Raw genomic sequence first — 16,695 nt, 5'->3', positions numbered from 1 at the left:
TAGAAATATCAAGCCTATTGTCAGATTATACCTGTAGAAGAAATTAAAACAGGCTATAAGCTTATGAATACAAATCACAGCTCTTGCAGACATGTAAGTAAATCACTGTCCCAACAATGACAAAAGTGAGTGGTGGTGGTGTGTGTCCATCGAGATCGATGATGACCATCGTTGTCATCCAGCTGGGGGATGGGGGCAGGGTGGTGGTGGTGGTGGGGGGGGGGATGCTCATGAATCTATCTGTGAGTGCGCAGATGGCTGAATAGTCGAATCTGCACACGAAATGTTCGCTGACAGTTGGGGCAGACAAGGACAGGCATATCATTGCCAGGGAGCTTGTTTGCCCGTGACTTTCTGGCCTGCCTCTTCTGAACAGCTGCAGCAGTCCTGTTGGCCTCGCACAACTTGGCACCTTTGTGCACAGCAGCGCGCCATTTGTCACGGTCCACTGCAGATTCCTCCCAAGAGTCAGGGTTGATATCAAACGCTTTCAGAGAGACTTTCAGAGTATCTCTGAAGCGCTTCTTCTGACCTCCGTGTGATCTCTTCCCTTGTTGCAGCTCGGCATAGAAGATCCTTTTGGGCAGCCAATGGTCTGGCATGCGCGCCACGTGTCCAGCCCAGCGAAGCTGGGACTGCATCAGGATGGTGAAGATGCTGGGAAGGGTGGCTTTTGCAAGCACCTCCGTGTCTGGGGTCCTGTCTTGCCACTTGATGTTCAGTAGCTTCCTTAGGCATGTTGTGTGGAAGTGGTTCAGCTTCTTGGCATGTCGTTGGTACACTGTCCAAGTTTCGCAGGCGTACAGTAGTGTGGGGAGAACTACTGCTCTGTAGACCTTTAGTTTGGTCTCAAGACCAATGCCTCTTCTGTTCCAGACATTTGCATAGAGTCTACCAAAAGTTGCGCTTGCTCTTGCAATCCTGACATTCACTTCATCGTCGATGGTCGCATTTCGTGACAGTGTGCTGCCAAGGTATGTGAACCACTCCACTGCACTGAGTCTCAGACCGTTGACTGTGATGTTGGGCTCAACGTGGGGTTTCCCTGGGGCTGGCTGATGGAGAACTTCAGTTTTCCTCATGCTGATGGTAAGGCCGAAGTTCCTGCTGGCAGTGGCAAACTTGTCGACGCTGAGTTGCATGTCAGCTTCAGATCCAGCGTTGAGGGCGCAATCATCAGCAAACAAAAAGTCTCTGATGATGTCTGTCAAGACCTTCGTTTTTGCTTGAAGCCTTCTGAGGTTAAACAGCTTGCCATCTGTTCGGTACTTTAGGCTGATTCCAACATCGCCATCTCTGAAGGCATCAGTAAGCATTGCAGGGAACATGAGGCTGAACAGTGTTGGAGCCAGGACGCAGCCTTGCTTGACACCAATTGTGACAGGAAATGGAGCAGATGTTTCACCATTGCCCTGGACTCGAGCCTGCATGCCTTCATGGAATTGGCTGACCAAGGAAATAAATTTCCGAGGGCATCCGTACTTGGCCATGATCTTCCATAGTCCCTCTCTACTCACGGTGTCAAAGGCTTTAGTGAGGTCGACATAGGTGGAGAACAGATCAGCATTTTGCTCCGGACATTTCTCTTGCAGCTGCCTTGCAGCAAACACCATGTCGGTGGTTCTGCGCTTTTTCCAGAATCCACATTGGCTCTCAGGCAAATGACCTTGGTCAAGGTGTGCTGTGAGGCGGTTTAGTAGGATCCTGGCAAGTATCTTGCCTGCGATGGAGAGCAAGGAAATGCCCCGATGGTTATCACAGGCTTGCCGGTTCCCCTTTCACTTGTACAAGTGAATTATAGATGCATCTTTGAAATCCTGGGGGATCGTCTCTTCTTTCCACATGAGTGAGTACAGCTGATGGAGTTTCTCAGTCAGCACAGTGCCTCCATCCTTGTAGACCTCTGCTGGTATGGAGTCTGAGCCAGGTGCTTTGCCACTGGATAGCAGACGGATTGCTTTCTGGGTCTCAAGAAGTGTTGGCGGATCGTCCAGTGCTTCCTTGATGGGGACTTGTGGGAGACGGCCTAGGGCTTCATCATTTATGGAGGAAGGGCGATTTAAGACACTGTTGAAGTGCTCAGCCCAGCGTTTGAGAATTTTCTCCTTCTCGGTGATCAAGGTATTCCCATCTTCACTGAGGAGGGGGGATGATCCTGAGGATGTGGGGCCGTAGACTTCTTTTAAGGCATCATAGAACCTCTTCATATCGTGCCTGTCAGCATATCCCTGGATCTCATCAGCTTTGTCACTCAGCCACTTATCCTGCATCTGACGTAACTTTTGCTGAACAGTCCTGCGGATGGCATTGTACGCATCCTTTTTTGATGTGGACCTTGGGTTGCTCAGGTAGGCTTGATGCAGACGGCGTTTCTCATCCAGAAGCTGCTTGATTTCATCACAGTTTTCATCAAACCAGTCTTTGTGCTTTCTGGTCATGGGTCCCAGGGTCTCTGAAGCTGTACTATAGATCAGTTCACACAGGGTCCTCCAGTCAGACTCCACATTCTGGTTGTCCAGAGAGGCGGATTCCAGACGATCTTCCAGCAGCTCCACAAAGGTCTGTTTGATGGTGATGTTTTTCAGCTTAGCGATGTTGAGCCGTTTTGGAGCCTTCTGGCCTTGGGGGCGTCTCTTGGGCTGGATTCAAATATTTAGCTTCGAGACTACAAGGCGATGGTCTGTCCAACACTCGGCGTCGCACATGGTCTTTGTCACACGTACATCTTGCCTATCCCTTTTCCTGACGATGACGTAATCGATGAGATGCCAATGCTTTGAGCGAGGGTGCATCCATGACGTCCTGTTACGGGTAGGGAGGCAGAAAACTGTTGGTTATCAGCAGTTCGTGCTCTGCACAGGTCTGAAGCAAAAGCAATCCATTTGGATTGCAGTGGCCCACGCCATGCTTTCCAGTCACTCCATCCCAGGAGATGTAGTCAGAGCCAACTCTAGCATTGAAGTCCCCAAGAATGATGAGTTTGTCTGCTTTAGGGATAGCAGCAATGACAGAGTGAAGGTCCTCGTAGAACTTCGCCTTCACTTCATCCGGGTTGGTCATGGTTGGGGCATAGGCACTGACAATGGTGAGGTGCTTCTGGCCAGAATCCAGTGGGAGTTTCATGGTCATAAGCCTATCGTTGACTCCCTTTGGGATTCCAGCTAGCTTGCTGACAAGTGCTGATTTTACTGCAAAACCAACGCCAGCCTCACGTCGCTCTTCGCTTCCTCGTCCACTCCAGAAGAAGGTGTAACCAGATCCCTGTTCACAGAGCTCGCCTTCGCCTGCAAGCCGAGTCTCACTCAAGGCTGCGATGTCGATGTTGGCGAGTTCGGATGCAACTAGTGCCGTTCTCCTTTGGGGTCTGTCCGTGTTATCTCTGTCCAGGAGAGTCCGTATGTTCCAAGCACCAATGGTGAGAGGAACGATCCTTGTTTTTTTTCTTTTCTTTTTCTTTGTTTCGACCGCTGATGTAGGGTCCCCGCCAGCCGCGGTATGCTGGCCAGGCCGATATGGAGCAGGCAATTTTTAGGGCACCTTTTCTAGCCCCTTCCTCATGCCAGGGAGGTGAGCAGTGCATTCCTAAAGAGGGCTGCTCAGACGGCTGCCGAGCTCCATCGCTGCTCCTGTCGATGAAGAACGACCCTATGGCCTGAGCCGCCTGCGTGCAGGTCTGCGGCTGTGACTGCCAGTGTACCCACACCTGTCGTTTCGTCGTTCGCCTGTCGCCACAGGACTTGGGGGTGATGAAATGATGAAGGATGAAAGGTCAATAAGGATGACTGATGACTTGCACGATGAGTTTGTTTAAAGTGAAGAGGAGTTGCGCAACGTCGACCTCACTCTCTCGTCCGGGTCCACCAATTTCCAGTGGCAAGACTAAGTCGAGACGACTGGAGGATGAGCACGGATGCAGTGGATGACCAAGATACCCTTTCGGTGTCTCATCTTGCTCTCTGCACTCCACAGTGCGTTGCTGTAACCACCTTCCTCTCCGTTGAACCGATAGGTTTTTTCCGCAGATTCTGCTGGATCCAGACTTCACATGCATGGGTAGACACACCCCGGGGACCAACTGCGTGTGGCATGCACACAGCACGGTGGAGCTAGATGGCCGTCGGTGGCTCTCCTGAGCTGACGCCCTTTTATAGATCTTGTTTTTAATTCCATAAAGGTGTCTAGCCACCCGCCTCACCAGTCCCGGAAGGTGGGAGTGCCGGTTTAGTCACCGGCAATCTGACCCTGAACAGGTTGTACTGGATTTCAGGTTACCAGTAGCAGATCTAATGACCTGACCTGACACCAATGTGTCACAAAAGTGAGTAAAGTCAACATAACAGGTCAGTCACAGTCCCAGAAACTGAACTGGCAAGCTTTTTGACAGCAAAGAGCGTTTGCAAGTGAGAGGGTGAAGTACTTTGATGACATTCATTCCTTTTAAGTTGCACGTGGGCTGATTAAAGTGTCTGCTGTGCATCCGGCTTGCCACCTCTTCAAACAAGTCATCCCTCTGATTCAGCAAAAATTAAGCGTTTAAAACAAAAAGCACGTGTTTCGCGGTCAGTGCAGGTTCAGCACTGCGTTTCGTGAAAATCGTGGGGCATTGGCGGTTGTCGATTACCTACTGTCTGCTTTGAAATGTGAGTACACTCTTCCCAAAAGCCACGCCCCCTTGATGACCTCTGGCTGGCATTCGACCTATCGTCTTACATCACTCCTCTCCCTCTCCTTCTCTTCTTCCAACACTGGCTGTACCTATTCTGTCAGTCATAGCCACTTGTTCAAAAACGCTGTCTGATTGGATGGACAGACTGAATTACCATAAAATCGGCTGTTAGTTTCATAACTGTCATTGTCAATCACCTTCATTTTCAAACCAATCATCAGACAAGAGAAATCCTTCTCCATCGCAGAAGCTGTCCATAATCACAAGCAGAGCTTTCAGAATTGTGTCAGTGGATGTCTCATAGGCACTGTGGCAATACGTTTTGTAGGACGTCAGCTGATGTCTTATAGGCACTATACTGGTTAAAAAGCTGTCAGTCAGCTCTACCCAGGTAGGCAGCCTGTTGTGCAAATGACCTGGAGTTTGTAAAGTGCTTAGAGCTTGGCCTCTGACAGAGGATAGATGCTATGTAAGTATCCATATCATTGAAAAGATCTCATAAAAGCCACCAATGCATATCTTTCTTGAACTACATGTCATGCTTAATTTTGTAATGCTGCTGCCTGCTATGGCTGGATGGCAATCAGAATGTGCTGCATGAAAAATTTGCCTCCCCAGTGGTATACCTAGTTCAGTTGGTCTGCTTGTCGCTGAAGCTGCCACTTGCTTGCACGCCTCTCCATTTTTCTGGGCTTGTCCTGCCTTAGAAGCAGCTTGCAGTCCTGGGTGTTGATGTCAGTGCCCAAGAATGTGATTGTCGCAAGATCAAGATGGCAAAACCTTTGACACCAAGTGACAAAGTTGGTCTAGAGGCTTGACACTGACTCTCCCAAATAATGAGAAGTTGACGAAAGATAAGGTTAAAAAAAAAAATTCTTACACTCCATAATCAAACAATGCACACACACACACACACACACACACACACACACACACACACACACACATGCACACGCACAAAGGAATCTAAATAAAAAAAAACAACAACAACAACAACAACAACAACAACAACACACACACACACACACACACACACACACACACACACACACACACACACACACACACACACAAAGGAATCTAAATGAAAAAACAACAACAACAATAATAAATAAAAATATGTTACCCACTCAAACACACACGCACACACGCGCACACACACACACACACACACACACACACTTGCCAAATGATGGCTGGTTTGTGTGTGTGTGTATGCACATGTGTGTGTGCACATTTGTGTGTGCACATGTGTGCTTGCATGCGTATGTGTTTGTGTGTTTGTGTGTGTGTGTGGTCAAGTAAAAATGATCATTAATGAATAAAACAGAAAAAAAAAAATAGGCATGACATGGAAACCAAATTTTACTAGCTCAGTAGCAGGACAAGAAACTCATCTGAAAAAAAAAAGAAGTAAAATAAATGCCCCTGTAGTGAATGATGTGTGTGAGTGTGCGTTTCTGTTCATGTGTGCGCGTTCATGTCTTTGTTAAGAAGAAAGATAAAATGCGTGTACGCTTATCATCACACCCTCACACTCACAGTGGTTGAGATTCTTATCGTATTCCAGAACCAAGAAACCCAAACGTTTGATTCGCATCACTGATGCACTGACTAAAACTGAAAGCATGTGTGCAGAAAAAAAGAAGTGATGGATGCAGAACTGCTTGACCAGAGCCTAACATACCACGGCTTTGGTCTGATGGAGCAGCTGTCAGAAGAACATGGAGAGTCACTCCAGCTGCCTGCTGCCTTGAAACGACGCTATTCCACCGCAGACTCGGCAGTCACCAAGGATCGCTGTGTGCAGGAGGAGAAGCTTGAAAGGTATGAGTTTCAGATGTTGGGGCTGCAAAAAAGGAAGAAAAAAAAAGAGAATTTTCAAATTCATTTCTAGTTTCCATGTCTCTCTCTCTATGCATATTGATATACTCAAGTTTGAATAGAATCGTTAGAAACACGTCTCGAGAATGTAAAGACGACGTTAGATGACAAAATCGACAAACTGGAACAATTCTCAAGAAGAGATAACTTGAAGTTTTTCAACATCAAGGAACCTTCAGGACTAGAGGACTACGATTCCTGTGCAGAAACAGTTATTGCTCTCCTCAGAAAGTGTGCACCAGACATACAGTGGTCAAGACCAGACATCATACGAGCACACAGACTGGGATCTAACAGCACACACAGAGCAGACAGTGGTGAAAGCAGTCGAAGCAGACCCAGACCCATGATCGTCAAGTTTGCACACTGGGGAAACAAAATGCATGTGCTGACCAAGGCGAAGGAACGGCTGAGAAAAGAAGGGGTTGTAGTCGCAGGGGACCTGACTACCAGACAACAAGATGTGATAAGACAATACCGGAATGAAGGAGTTCGGGCCTACTACAAGGGTAACACACTGGTGGTAGGGGAAAAACTTCCAACACGCACTCCTCCTGTCCGTACAAACCACAGTGAACAAGAGGCTAGAGCAGACTCCTCTCCAAAGTCAGGGGGAGGTCAGAACCAGAGGATGAGCAATTCTCAGAGCTACAGAGATGCCGTGGTGCGCAATGTAGAGGGGGTAGGGGACAATCAGAGTGAGGGTGGGAAGGACAGGGTTGTGTCCGCTGGTCAGTCTGCTGACAAGTCACCCAGTTCGAACAGGAAACCAGCAGCCACCAGTGAGACTCGAGCACGAAGGCGTCCTTTGAGGAGTGCCAGTGACCACGTGCATGATAAGAAATAGGGGGGTGGCCAAGGCCTGGACGAAATCAGACTGTGCACATGGAACTGTGAAGGTTGGTTACAAAAACTTGAATTGAAAGATGTTGCCAACATGTTGTTACAGTTTGACATATTTTCTTTGTCTGAAACATTCGTAGATAGGGAAATCAGTTATGAGGTATTTAAGGATTATGATGTTTTCATGTCAAAAGCGGTGAAACTCTCTTACCATGGAAGGAAATCTGGAGGTGTCATGGTTTTTGTCAAGAAAAAAATTGCCGCATTTGTAAATCAAATTGAAGTTGTGTATGAGAACACGATTGTTCTACAGTTGGGTAAGTCTTTGTTAGGACTTGAGAAAAATACATTTTTGGTCTGTACATATATTCCTCCATATGACAGCAATTTCTGGAATGGTTCAGAAAATGGGTATGGAATCGAGTGACTGGAACAGTGTCTCTTATATCTATATGAACAATTTGATGAATTTAATTTGATCATTTGTGGTGATCTCAACGCACGTACTGGAAATGAAAATTATACTTTTGATGTATCTCATACTTATAAGAAAGAAACCATGAGCGACTATAACCATAAAGATAATTTTGCATTTAAAAGATTTTCAAATGACAAAGAAATTAACGCTTTTGGAAAACAGTTGTTGGAACTCTGCTGTATGTTTGATTGCGTTATTCTAAATGGCTTATGTGAACAGAACTTTGATCAGTCACTAACGTTTATTTCTAAGACAGGGGGCAGCACCATAGACTACTTTTTGGCGTCATGTGATATCTATGCAAGTGTGATTAAGCTTAAGGTCTTGCCTTGTGTTGAATCACCCCATTTACCAGTCTCAATTGTGTTAGACACAAGAGCTGACCAATCAGGGAAAAAGAGGGTCTGGGAGAAAACTCGGATCAGTCAAACTCGAAATGGTCAGAGAAAATAACATGGGATAATGAAAAAACTAACATATTTCTGGATAGCTTAAACTCTGATATTCTACAAGATATGTTCACCCAAGCTACTCTTCTGGTCAAAGAAAACGTTAATTCAGCACTTGAGCTTTTCACTCAGTCTCTACTGAAAGCCAGTGAATGTATGCTGAAAAGAGTACAGACCGGCAATAAGCACAGAGGTGCACTCTGGTTTGATGAGGACTGTAAACAAGCAAAGCTAAAAGCTAGAACTGATTTGCATTTATTTCGAAGAACGAAAGATCCCTCGGATGCAGCAGCATTTGTAGAGTCTCGTAAAGCATACAAGTCATTGCTTAAAAAGAAGTAGTCCAAATACAATCAGGAAAAGGTTAAACTACTTTCTTCTTTCACAAAGGATTCGTCTTCCTTTTGGAAAGAGCTTAGACAGATTTCAGGGAAGAAGAAAAATGCAGCAAGCACCCACAAGAGGAATGGTTTAACCATTTTAAAAATCTGTTCAGTTCTGACGCGTTGCCTGAGAACAACATTAGTTTAGACAATAACAATGGTGTAAATGACAGTGATACTAACGATGATCTAAACCATCCGATTTCAGAACAGGAAGTCCGTAATGCAGTAAATAAACTTAAAAAGGGAAAGGCACCTGGAGTGGATGGTGTTCTTGCAGAGATGCTGAAAGCAGCTGGCGATACTGCCATTCACTTTCTGACTAACCTATTTAATGTTCTGTTTGAGAAAGGTTTATATCCTGAAGAGTGGACAAAGGCAGTTATCGTCCCAATTTTCAAAAAGGGGGATAAACATTCGCCAGACAATTGTAGGGGTGTATCGCTGCTTAGTCTGATTAGTAAATGTTATACGTCTGTGTTAAACCAAAGGCTTGTTGTATGGACTGAAGCAAACAGTAAGTTGTCAGAGTCACAGGCTGGATTTAGAAAGGGTTACTCAACGGTAGATCATATCTTCACTTTAAATGCTGTTGTTGAAAAATGCCTTTCGAAAAGAGGTGGTAAATTATATGCATGCTTTGTAGACCTAAAGAAGGCCTTTGACTCTGTTCAACGAGGACCCCTGATAGAAATATTGAAAAATAATGGGTTGTCTGGGAAATTTATTAATGCTATCCTTGCCATTTATAAGTCTGTGGTGTCTTGTGTGAGAGTGGGCAATACGCTAACAGATTTTTTTGGCTGTCGTGTTGGAGTGCGACAAGGCTGCATTCTTAGTCCAGTATTATTTTCAATATTCATAAATGACATTGCAACTGCCTTAGAAGCTAATGGTGTTCATGGCATCCAACTGCTTCCAAATGTACTCCCACTGTTCTTGTTGCTGTTTGCGGATGATATAGTTCTCATTGCAGATACACCACGAGGTCTTCAGAATCAGCTTGATATTCTTAACAGTGCATGTAAAGACCTACATTTGAACATTAACAAAGACAAAACAAAGGTAATGGTTTTTAGAAAGGGAGGTTTTTTGAGTAGATATGAGAAATGGAATCTTGATGGAAATGATCTAGAAGTTGTAAATGAGTACAACTATTTGGGTTTTATTTTTTCTACAAAAATGAGTGTTTGCAAAGGGGTAGATGCATTGGCTGTCAAAGGCAAACGAGCTTGTTTCGATTGTGTTAAGTATGTAAGTAAGTTAAGTGAAATGACTAAAGCATGTTTCTTTAAAATTTTTGATACCCAAATTCAGCCTGCTCTGTTGTATGCTTCAGAAGTATGGGGATTACAAAGACTGGAAAATATTGAGAAAGTCCACACACTTGCAATTAAAAGATATCTTAATGTACCACTGAAAACACCAAATAAGTTTGTGTATGGAGAGACAGGTCGCTACCCATTATATGTCAACAGTGCAGTCAGATGTATCAGATACTGGTTAAAAGTAATAAAAATGGATAACAGACGTCTCCCCAAACAGGCATATACCATGCTAGTTACTGTAGACAACAATGGCAAAAAGTGTTGGGTCTCTTGCATACAAGATACACTCTTTAGCCTAGGGTTTGGATACGTCTGGCTGCATCAAGGGTTGGGTGCGAAAAATCTTTTATTTCTTTGCTTATACGTCTAACAGATATTTACGTACAAGAATGGGAAAGCTCCGTAATGCAGAAAAATATGTATAATTACTATAGAACATTTAAATTTACCTTTGAAAATGAAAGATACTCTGATTTTGTGAACATAAAATGTTTTAGAGACTGTATTGTCAAATTACGCTTGGGACTATTACCTCTTAAAGGAGCTACTTTGAAATCATTTTTCAACAATAATCAGGATAAACTTTACAGCTTATGTGCAGTCACGGACGATGAGGAACATGTAATTTGTGTTTGTCCTTTGTATTCCGAAATTAGAGATAAATACCTGGACTATTGTAGCATACAATCTCTTCCACAGTTGCTAAAATGTGACAGCATGCTTAAAACTAGGAACCTAGGAATTTATATCTTTTATGAAAATTCGAAACAGTTTCGTAGGTAATATAGATGAGTAATGCCCTCTGTACTGGCTGTCAGTTGTGAAAATAACTGAAGGAAAATCTGTAGGTTTAGGAAATTCCACTTTCTTGCATGCAGAGCTTGTTTCATGTTTTCATTTTTCCTTAATAGGCATTCCACATTGTTATTTTTGTTTCTAGGGGCCGGAGGCCTATGGAATAAAATTTTGTTCTTGTTCTTGTTCATATTGATATACTCAAGTTTGAATAGAATCTGGATGATAATAATTGACCTGTGTGTTGTTTCAGTAATCCAGCATTACCAGCTGCTGTTCACAAGTTCATTGCCAGAAAAGCCGATATGTTGTTCCATCGTCCACGGAAGAAAAGCATGAACAGAGAAACATCAGAATCTGATTATCCGGAGGGTTGGTGACTTTTTTTTTTCTTTTTTTTTTTTTTAACTCTGTTGACGGCTTTTAACAGGACATACAACAACCCTAAAGCAAAACAAACACCCCAAGGAAGAGCTATGAGTGATGATGTTAGAAAAACAAACACCCCAAGGAAGAGCTATGAGTGATGATGTTAGAAAAACAAACACCCCAAGGAAGAGCTATGAGTGATGATGTTAGAAAAACAAACACCCCAAGGAAGAGCTATAAGTGATGATGTTAGAAAAACAAACACCCCAAGGAAGAGCTATGAGTGATGATGTTAGAAAAACAAATTCCCCACTCTTTTTTTTTCTTTTTTGTGTGTGTGTTTGTGTATTATTGTGTCATGAAATGTGCTTTTTTAGTTTTTGGGTGTTTTTTTTTCCTGTTTCTGTTTCTGTTTAAAAATATTCATTTATTGTTTAATATAAAAAAAAAATCTTTGGTCTGTGTTTTAACCCTTTCGCTGCCAGGAAAATAAGATTTAAGTGAAATCTATTTGCCAGGGTTTTTTCACAAAAAACGGGTATAAATTTTCAAAAAATTCTGTGCTCTTTGTTATTGGAGAAAGACCCATAAAAGTATATATTTTCTGAAAGGTAAATGAATAAAGAATACAAAACACATGCTGTTTTCCCATTTTATATATTTTTAGTGACATGCTGTTGTTTTGAAATCAGTGTTTTGTTTTTTGTCACATTTTCAACTTGTTCATTACAAACATTAGTCAGGTAATTTGCACAAAAACATAATATTTTCTGGACAAATGGATATCTGCAAACCCAAAATCATACTAGAACAACCACAATATATATATATATTTTAAGAGATTGATTCACAATACATTGTGACTTCTCCAAGTGATAAGATGGATGTGAGGCCACGCCCCCTCAGTCTCCACCCCCTTCCTCCTCACCCCTCTCACACGGTCACTTGATTCAGTTCTCATCAGACCGCGTTGGCTGCGTGCCAAGACTATCGCTCTGCTGCTAATTCGGTCATCTGTCGTCTGCTAAGATCTGTACAGCCGGCATCACTCACTGACAGTCGCATCGTGGCCACTCTCTTCATTATTCATTTATTTTCTATCAGATCGTCCTATAAATGTTCATCTCTATCTTCTCCTTCGAATTTACGCTTCAATTCTTTCTGAGCATCAGCTAAAGAAAGAAATCATGGTTGATTTAGTTCGTCACGATCACATGTCTTGAGCACGGCGTCAGTCCGACATTTTGTTGAGCGAGCGAGGAGAGAAGTCAGGCAAACACTTGGACAGTGACCCAACCAAAACGTTCAAATAAAGGACTGCTTCATGACGTAGATGGGGTTTCTAGCTATGAATAGAATCTAGAGAGATTCCCCAGGCTAAAGCTACCACTATTTTTGCCAAGGAAGTGAATGCAAACCAGGGAAAAGTCAGAATATTTCGATGACGAGTTATCTCGTCATGCAGGCAGCGAAGCATACATGCTTGCCATGACGAGTTATCTCGTCATGCAGGCAGCCTAGGGGTTAAGTAGTCTTTTATCTGTCTTTCTCTGTTTTTTTTTTTTTTTATTGATTTATTTCTCTTTTATCATTTTTCTTTGTTTTCTTTTTTCTTCTAAGTTTGGAGAGTGTGGGCAGATGTCATTCTTGCACCCATTTCATGTTGTGTTTCCATACATGAAAAATGTGGTTTTATATTTGTATTTGTATTTCTTTTTATCACAACAGATTTCTCTGTGTGAAATTCAGGCTGCTCTCCCCAGGGAGAGCGCGTCGCTATACTACAGTGCCACCCATTTTTTTGTATTTTTTTCCTGCGTGCAGTTTTATTTCTTTTTCTTATCGTAGTGGATTTTTCTACAGAATTTTGCCAGGAACAACCCTTTTGTTGCCGTGGGTTCTTTTATGTGCGCTAAGTGCATGCTGCACACGGGACCTCAGTTTATCGTCTTATCTGAAAATGACTAGCGTCCAGACCACCACTCAAGGTCTAGTGGAGGGGGAGAAAGTATCGATGGCTGAGCCGTGATTTGAACCAGTGCGCTCAGATTCTCTCGCTTCCTAGGCGGACACGTTACCTCTAGGCCATCACTCCACATATAATCATAATGATGAAAATGATTTAATTTATATAATGCCTTCCCAGTTAAAACATACCAAACTGCACTGTACAGTGTTAAAACTGATGTGTGAAACATGCATTTAAACATTAAGATGAAAACCTTCATGTGTAACCCTGCACAGATGTTGAACCAAACACTGAATTTTGTTTGGATTCACACACAAATCATGATACACAACATTTGTCACACATATCATACATCACCATACCTAAATGATGCACATATTCTTTCACAGTGCTGAACACTAATATCAGTCCCTAAAACCATATCACAATTTAAAAATAAAATCCCAATACTTAAAACCGATCACATACATTACAATGTCCAAATAAAGCACATCTAAAATCACAGTACATACTTTTACTGATTGTGCACAATTTTTTATTATATATTTTCAGATGTCTTTGGGATTATGCCGCCTTTGGAATCTTTCATGGGAGTGCCATCTGACATTTGTCAGGATCATTTTTATGAGGTGAATATTTCTCATTGTAATGAATAAATGAGTGTGCATTCATGTGTGTGTGTGTGTGTGTGTGTGTGTGGAAGTCGAAGTCGAAATATTTTAATTGTCAGACCACAGATCCATGACAATGGAGTTCACAAGGACAAACAGAATTAATACAGGGAAATGAATATTAGGACAGTCATTGAACTACATGGGCATCGATAACGATTCTAGAGCATTTGCTCATAATGAAAATGCCTTGAATACAAATTTGCATATACTGACACTCAGTCTGTCACTCGCACAAGATAACAACATGGACATCTTAAATGAACTTGGATATTTGTGAAATTTAGCAGGAATAAACTGAGAACGCAGAGAACAGTACTAAGGACAGACCAAAAAAAAAAGGATTTCGGTTTCTGGAGTGTCATCACAAAAAGGACAGTTCCTACTTTGCCCATCATAATTAAACTGCAAAAAGTGTGAGCGCAAGTTGGACATTCCAGTTCTAAACCGTGAAAAAACATGGTGCATATTTATACATTTGACATTGTTCAAGTAAGGTTTAAGTGACAAGGACTGATTGTAAGCTGAATACACATCATAAAAAGCGTGAGACTGGAGAGCTGAATGCCAGTCTTGGGTAAAGCAATCAACCAGACACTGCTTAAATTCAATCATAAATATTTTGACATTACCAACTGACTGAGCCTCCCAAACAACACCAAATCCAAATTTATACAAAACATTTCTCACAGAGCAAGCCCAAGTACAATAATTATGACTTTGCAATGATAACATCATATTATAAGCTTTCTTAGGGAAACGGTCATTATCCATAAAGACAACACAAAGCCAAAATTTGATACACTTAGAGTAGGTGGTCACACACAGGGGATAGCGACCAAGTTCACCATAAATCAAGTGTCTTGGTGCTGTCTGACTCGCGCCCAAAAGACGCTTCATTGCAGACAGGTGCACCCTTTCAATGCACTCTTGATTTCCAGTCAAACCCCAAACTTCTGTTCCGTATGTCAAAATTGGTTTGATTTGCATGTCAAATAGTTTGAAGAAAATACCAGGGGAGTGTTCACCAATAGACCAAAGCATTTTAAAGATAGCTGCACATTCCTTTCTAGCACGTTCAGACAAATCACGCATAGTGGGTTGGAAAGAAAGCCGCGTAGTGAGGATAACACCAAGATACTTGTACATGCTAACAGTTTTCAGTTGTGCATCACCGAACATCCATACCTCGTTCTCTGCAAGAAAACCTCCATTTCTAAAGACAGCAGCATCTGATTTATCAAGGTTTACAACTAAATCAAGGCGTCTGGCGGTTTCGAACAAAACATTCAGTTGGGTTTGAAGACCAGTTATGCTGTCAGATAACAAGGCAACATTGTCGGCAAATAACAAGATCAAAATTTGGATAAACTCTGGTGAAAGCTGAATGCCGTGCCAACCATGATTATTAATTTCTTTTGTTAATTCGTTAATGAATAATGAGAACAATGCAGGAGAACATACTTCGCCTTGTTTCAGCCTGCGAGGACAGAGAAAAGTGTCTGTGAGGTCACCTCCGACGCGAACACGTGCCTTAACAACTGTGTAGATACTTTTCAGTGCATTCAAAAATTTTCCATCGATACCTTTGACACTCAGAATTCTCCAGAGCTTATCTCTTCTAAAAGTATCGAAAGCTTTTCGAAAATCAATAAATGCAACATATAATTTTCTATGTCTGAATAGTTGTCTCTGTATTAATGTAAGCAATGTAAAAATGTGATCAGTTTGTGTGTGTGTGTGTGTGTGTGTGTGTGTGTGCACTTGCATGTGTGTGTGTTTGATCTGAAAAAAAAGAAGAAGTCTTAAGCGTTGATGATACGATCAAACTCATTAAAAGTCCAGTGTTCTGTTTTTTTCATCGTATGGATGGCCTTTGAACTTGGCTGGGCTGGAAACATGAAGATATAAATATTGGTTGCAATGCACCAAGAGTTTTGTTACACATGCATAAAACTGTTGAAAGAGAAGAGGCTTTTGCTGCGATCAGAATGTTTTATTGTGTTTAAATGTGCTCATTTACTTATTTAAAGGGTTCCCACACAGTTATGGAATTCTGGAAGAGTCTTGGAGACCATTCCCAGGGCTGGAAAAGTCATGTAAAGTCTGGAAAAGTCATTGAATTTTCATGATACTATTCCCAAACCGACAATAAGTTTTACTCACACAAAAAGAAAGGAAGGAAAAACCCAAAGATGAAAATTAGGTATTGTGTTGAGAGGATTTCTTCCGCTACAGTGTTTTGAAAAACAAGAACAACAAACAATATTTTAAGCTTTTATATGTTGTCATCCTTTTCATTGAAAAATACATTAATAATTACCTCATAATCAGTACAAAACACTGATCACCACCAGTTTTGATAGAGTTGTGATAATTTTGAAGTGTTACATATTTGAGCATAACTGTGTTTCTATGTTTGTGTGTGACTTTATTTTGGGGGGTGTTGAAAAACACAAAGCAGAGTACTGGAAAAAGTTTGATAAAAATGTGGATTTCTGAAAAAATATATTCTTTTTATTTCAAGGTGAAGGTGAAAACACTTTCATCAGATATTGATAACAGTGCAATGTTATAACAAGTAATAAGTATTCTACTTAGCATCAGCGTAGAATTGATGACACTTTACTGAGTGTGTCAAGCAACACAACAGGAACCCCCCCACCCCCAAAAAACAAAACAAAACAGCAACTGTATGATGACTTTCACACAATGTGTTGTACTATAATAAGGCATGATACATCCAATACACAATCATGTGACACATTACATATGCACATACATGCATGCATAGATATATATATACATGCAGATATATACAAACACATATACATTCACATACACATGTACTTCAAGTATA

General features: G+C 42.0%; 1 protein-coding gene across 2 annotated transcripts in view; it reads left to right on the top strand.

The window, feature by feature from the left end:
* LOC143275203 (uncharacterized) overlaps nucleotides 1–16,695 on the top strand; it is an 82,432-nt gene that overhangs the window by 13,478 nt on the left and 52,259 nt on the right. Inside the window, exons 2-4 of one of the 2 annotated variants that reach the window (XM_076579176.1) lie at nucleotides 6,294–6,493; nucleotides 11,080–11,198; nucleotides 13,717–13,793. In XM_076579176.1, the coding sequence (XP_076435291.1) occupies nucleotides 6,318–6,493; nucleotides 11,080–11,198; nucleotides 13,717–13,793 (372 nt within the window). In that variant the 5' untranslated portion in view covers nucleotides 6,294–6,317. The remainder of the gene's footprint in view (nucleotides 1–6,293; nucleotides 6,494–11,079; nucleotides 11,199–13,716; nucleotides 13,794–16,695) is intronic. The other variant, XM_076579174.1, reaches the window with a different exon arrangement.

The sequence above is a fragment of the Babylonia areolata genome, chromosome 30 (genome assembly GCF_041734735.1).
Source record: "Babylonia areolata isolate BAREFJ2019XMU chromosome 30, ASM4173473v1, whole genome shotgun sequence".
NCBI lineage: Eukaryota > Metazoa > Mollusca > Gastropoda > Neogastropoda > Buccinidae > Babylonia > Babylonia areolata.
This window is presented reverse-complemented; position numbering and strand designations above follow the sequence as displayed.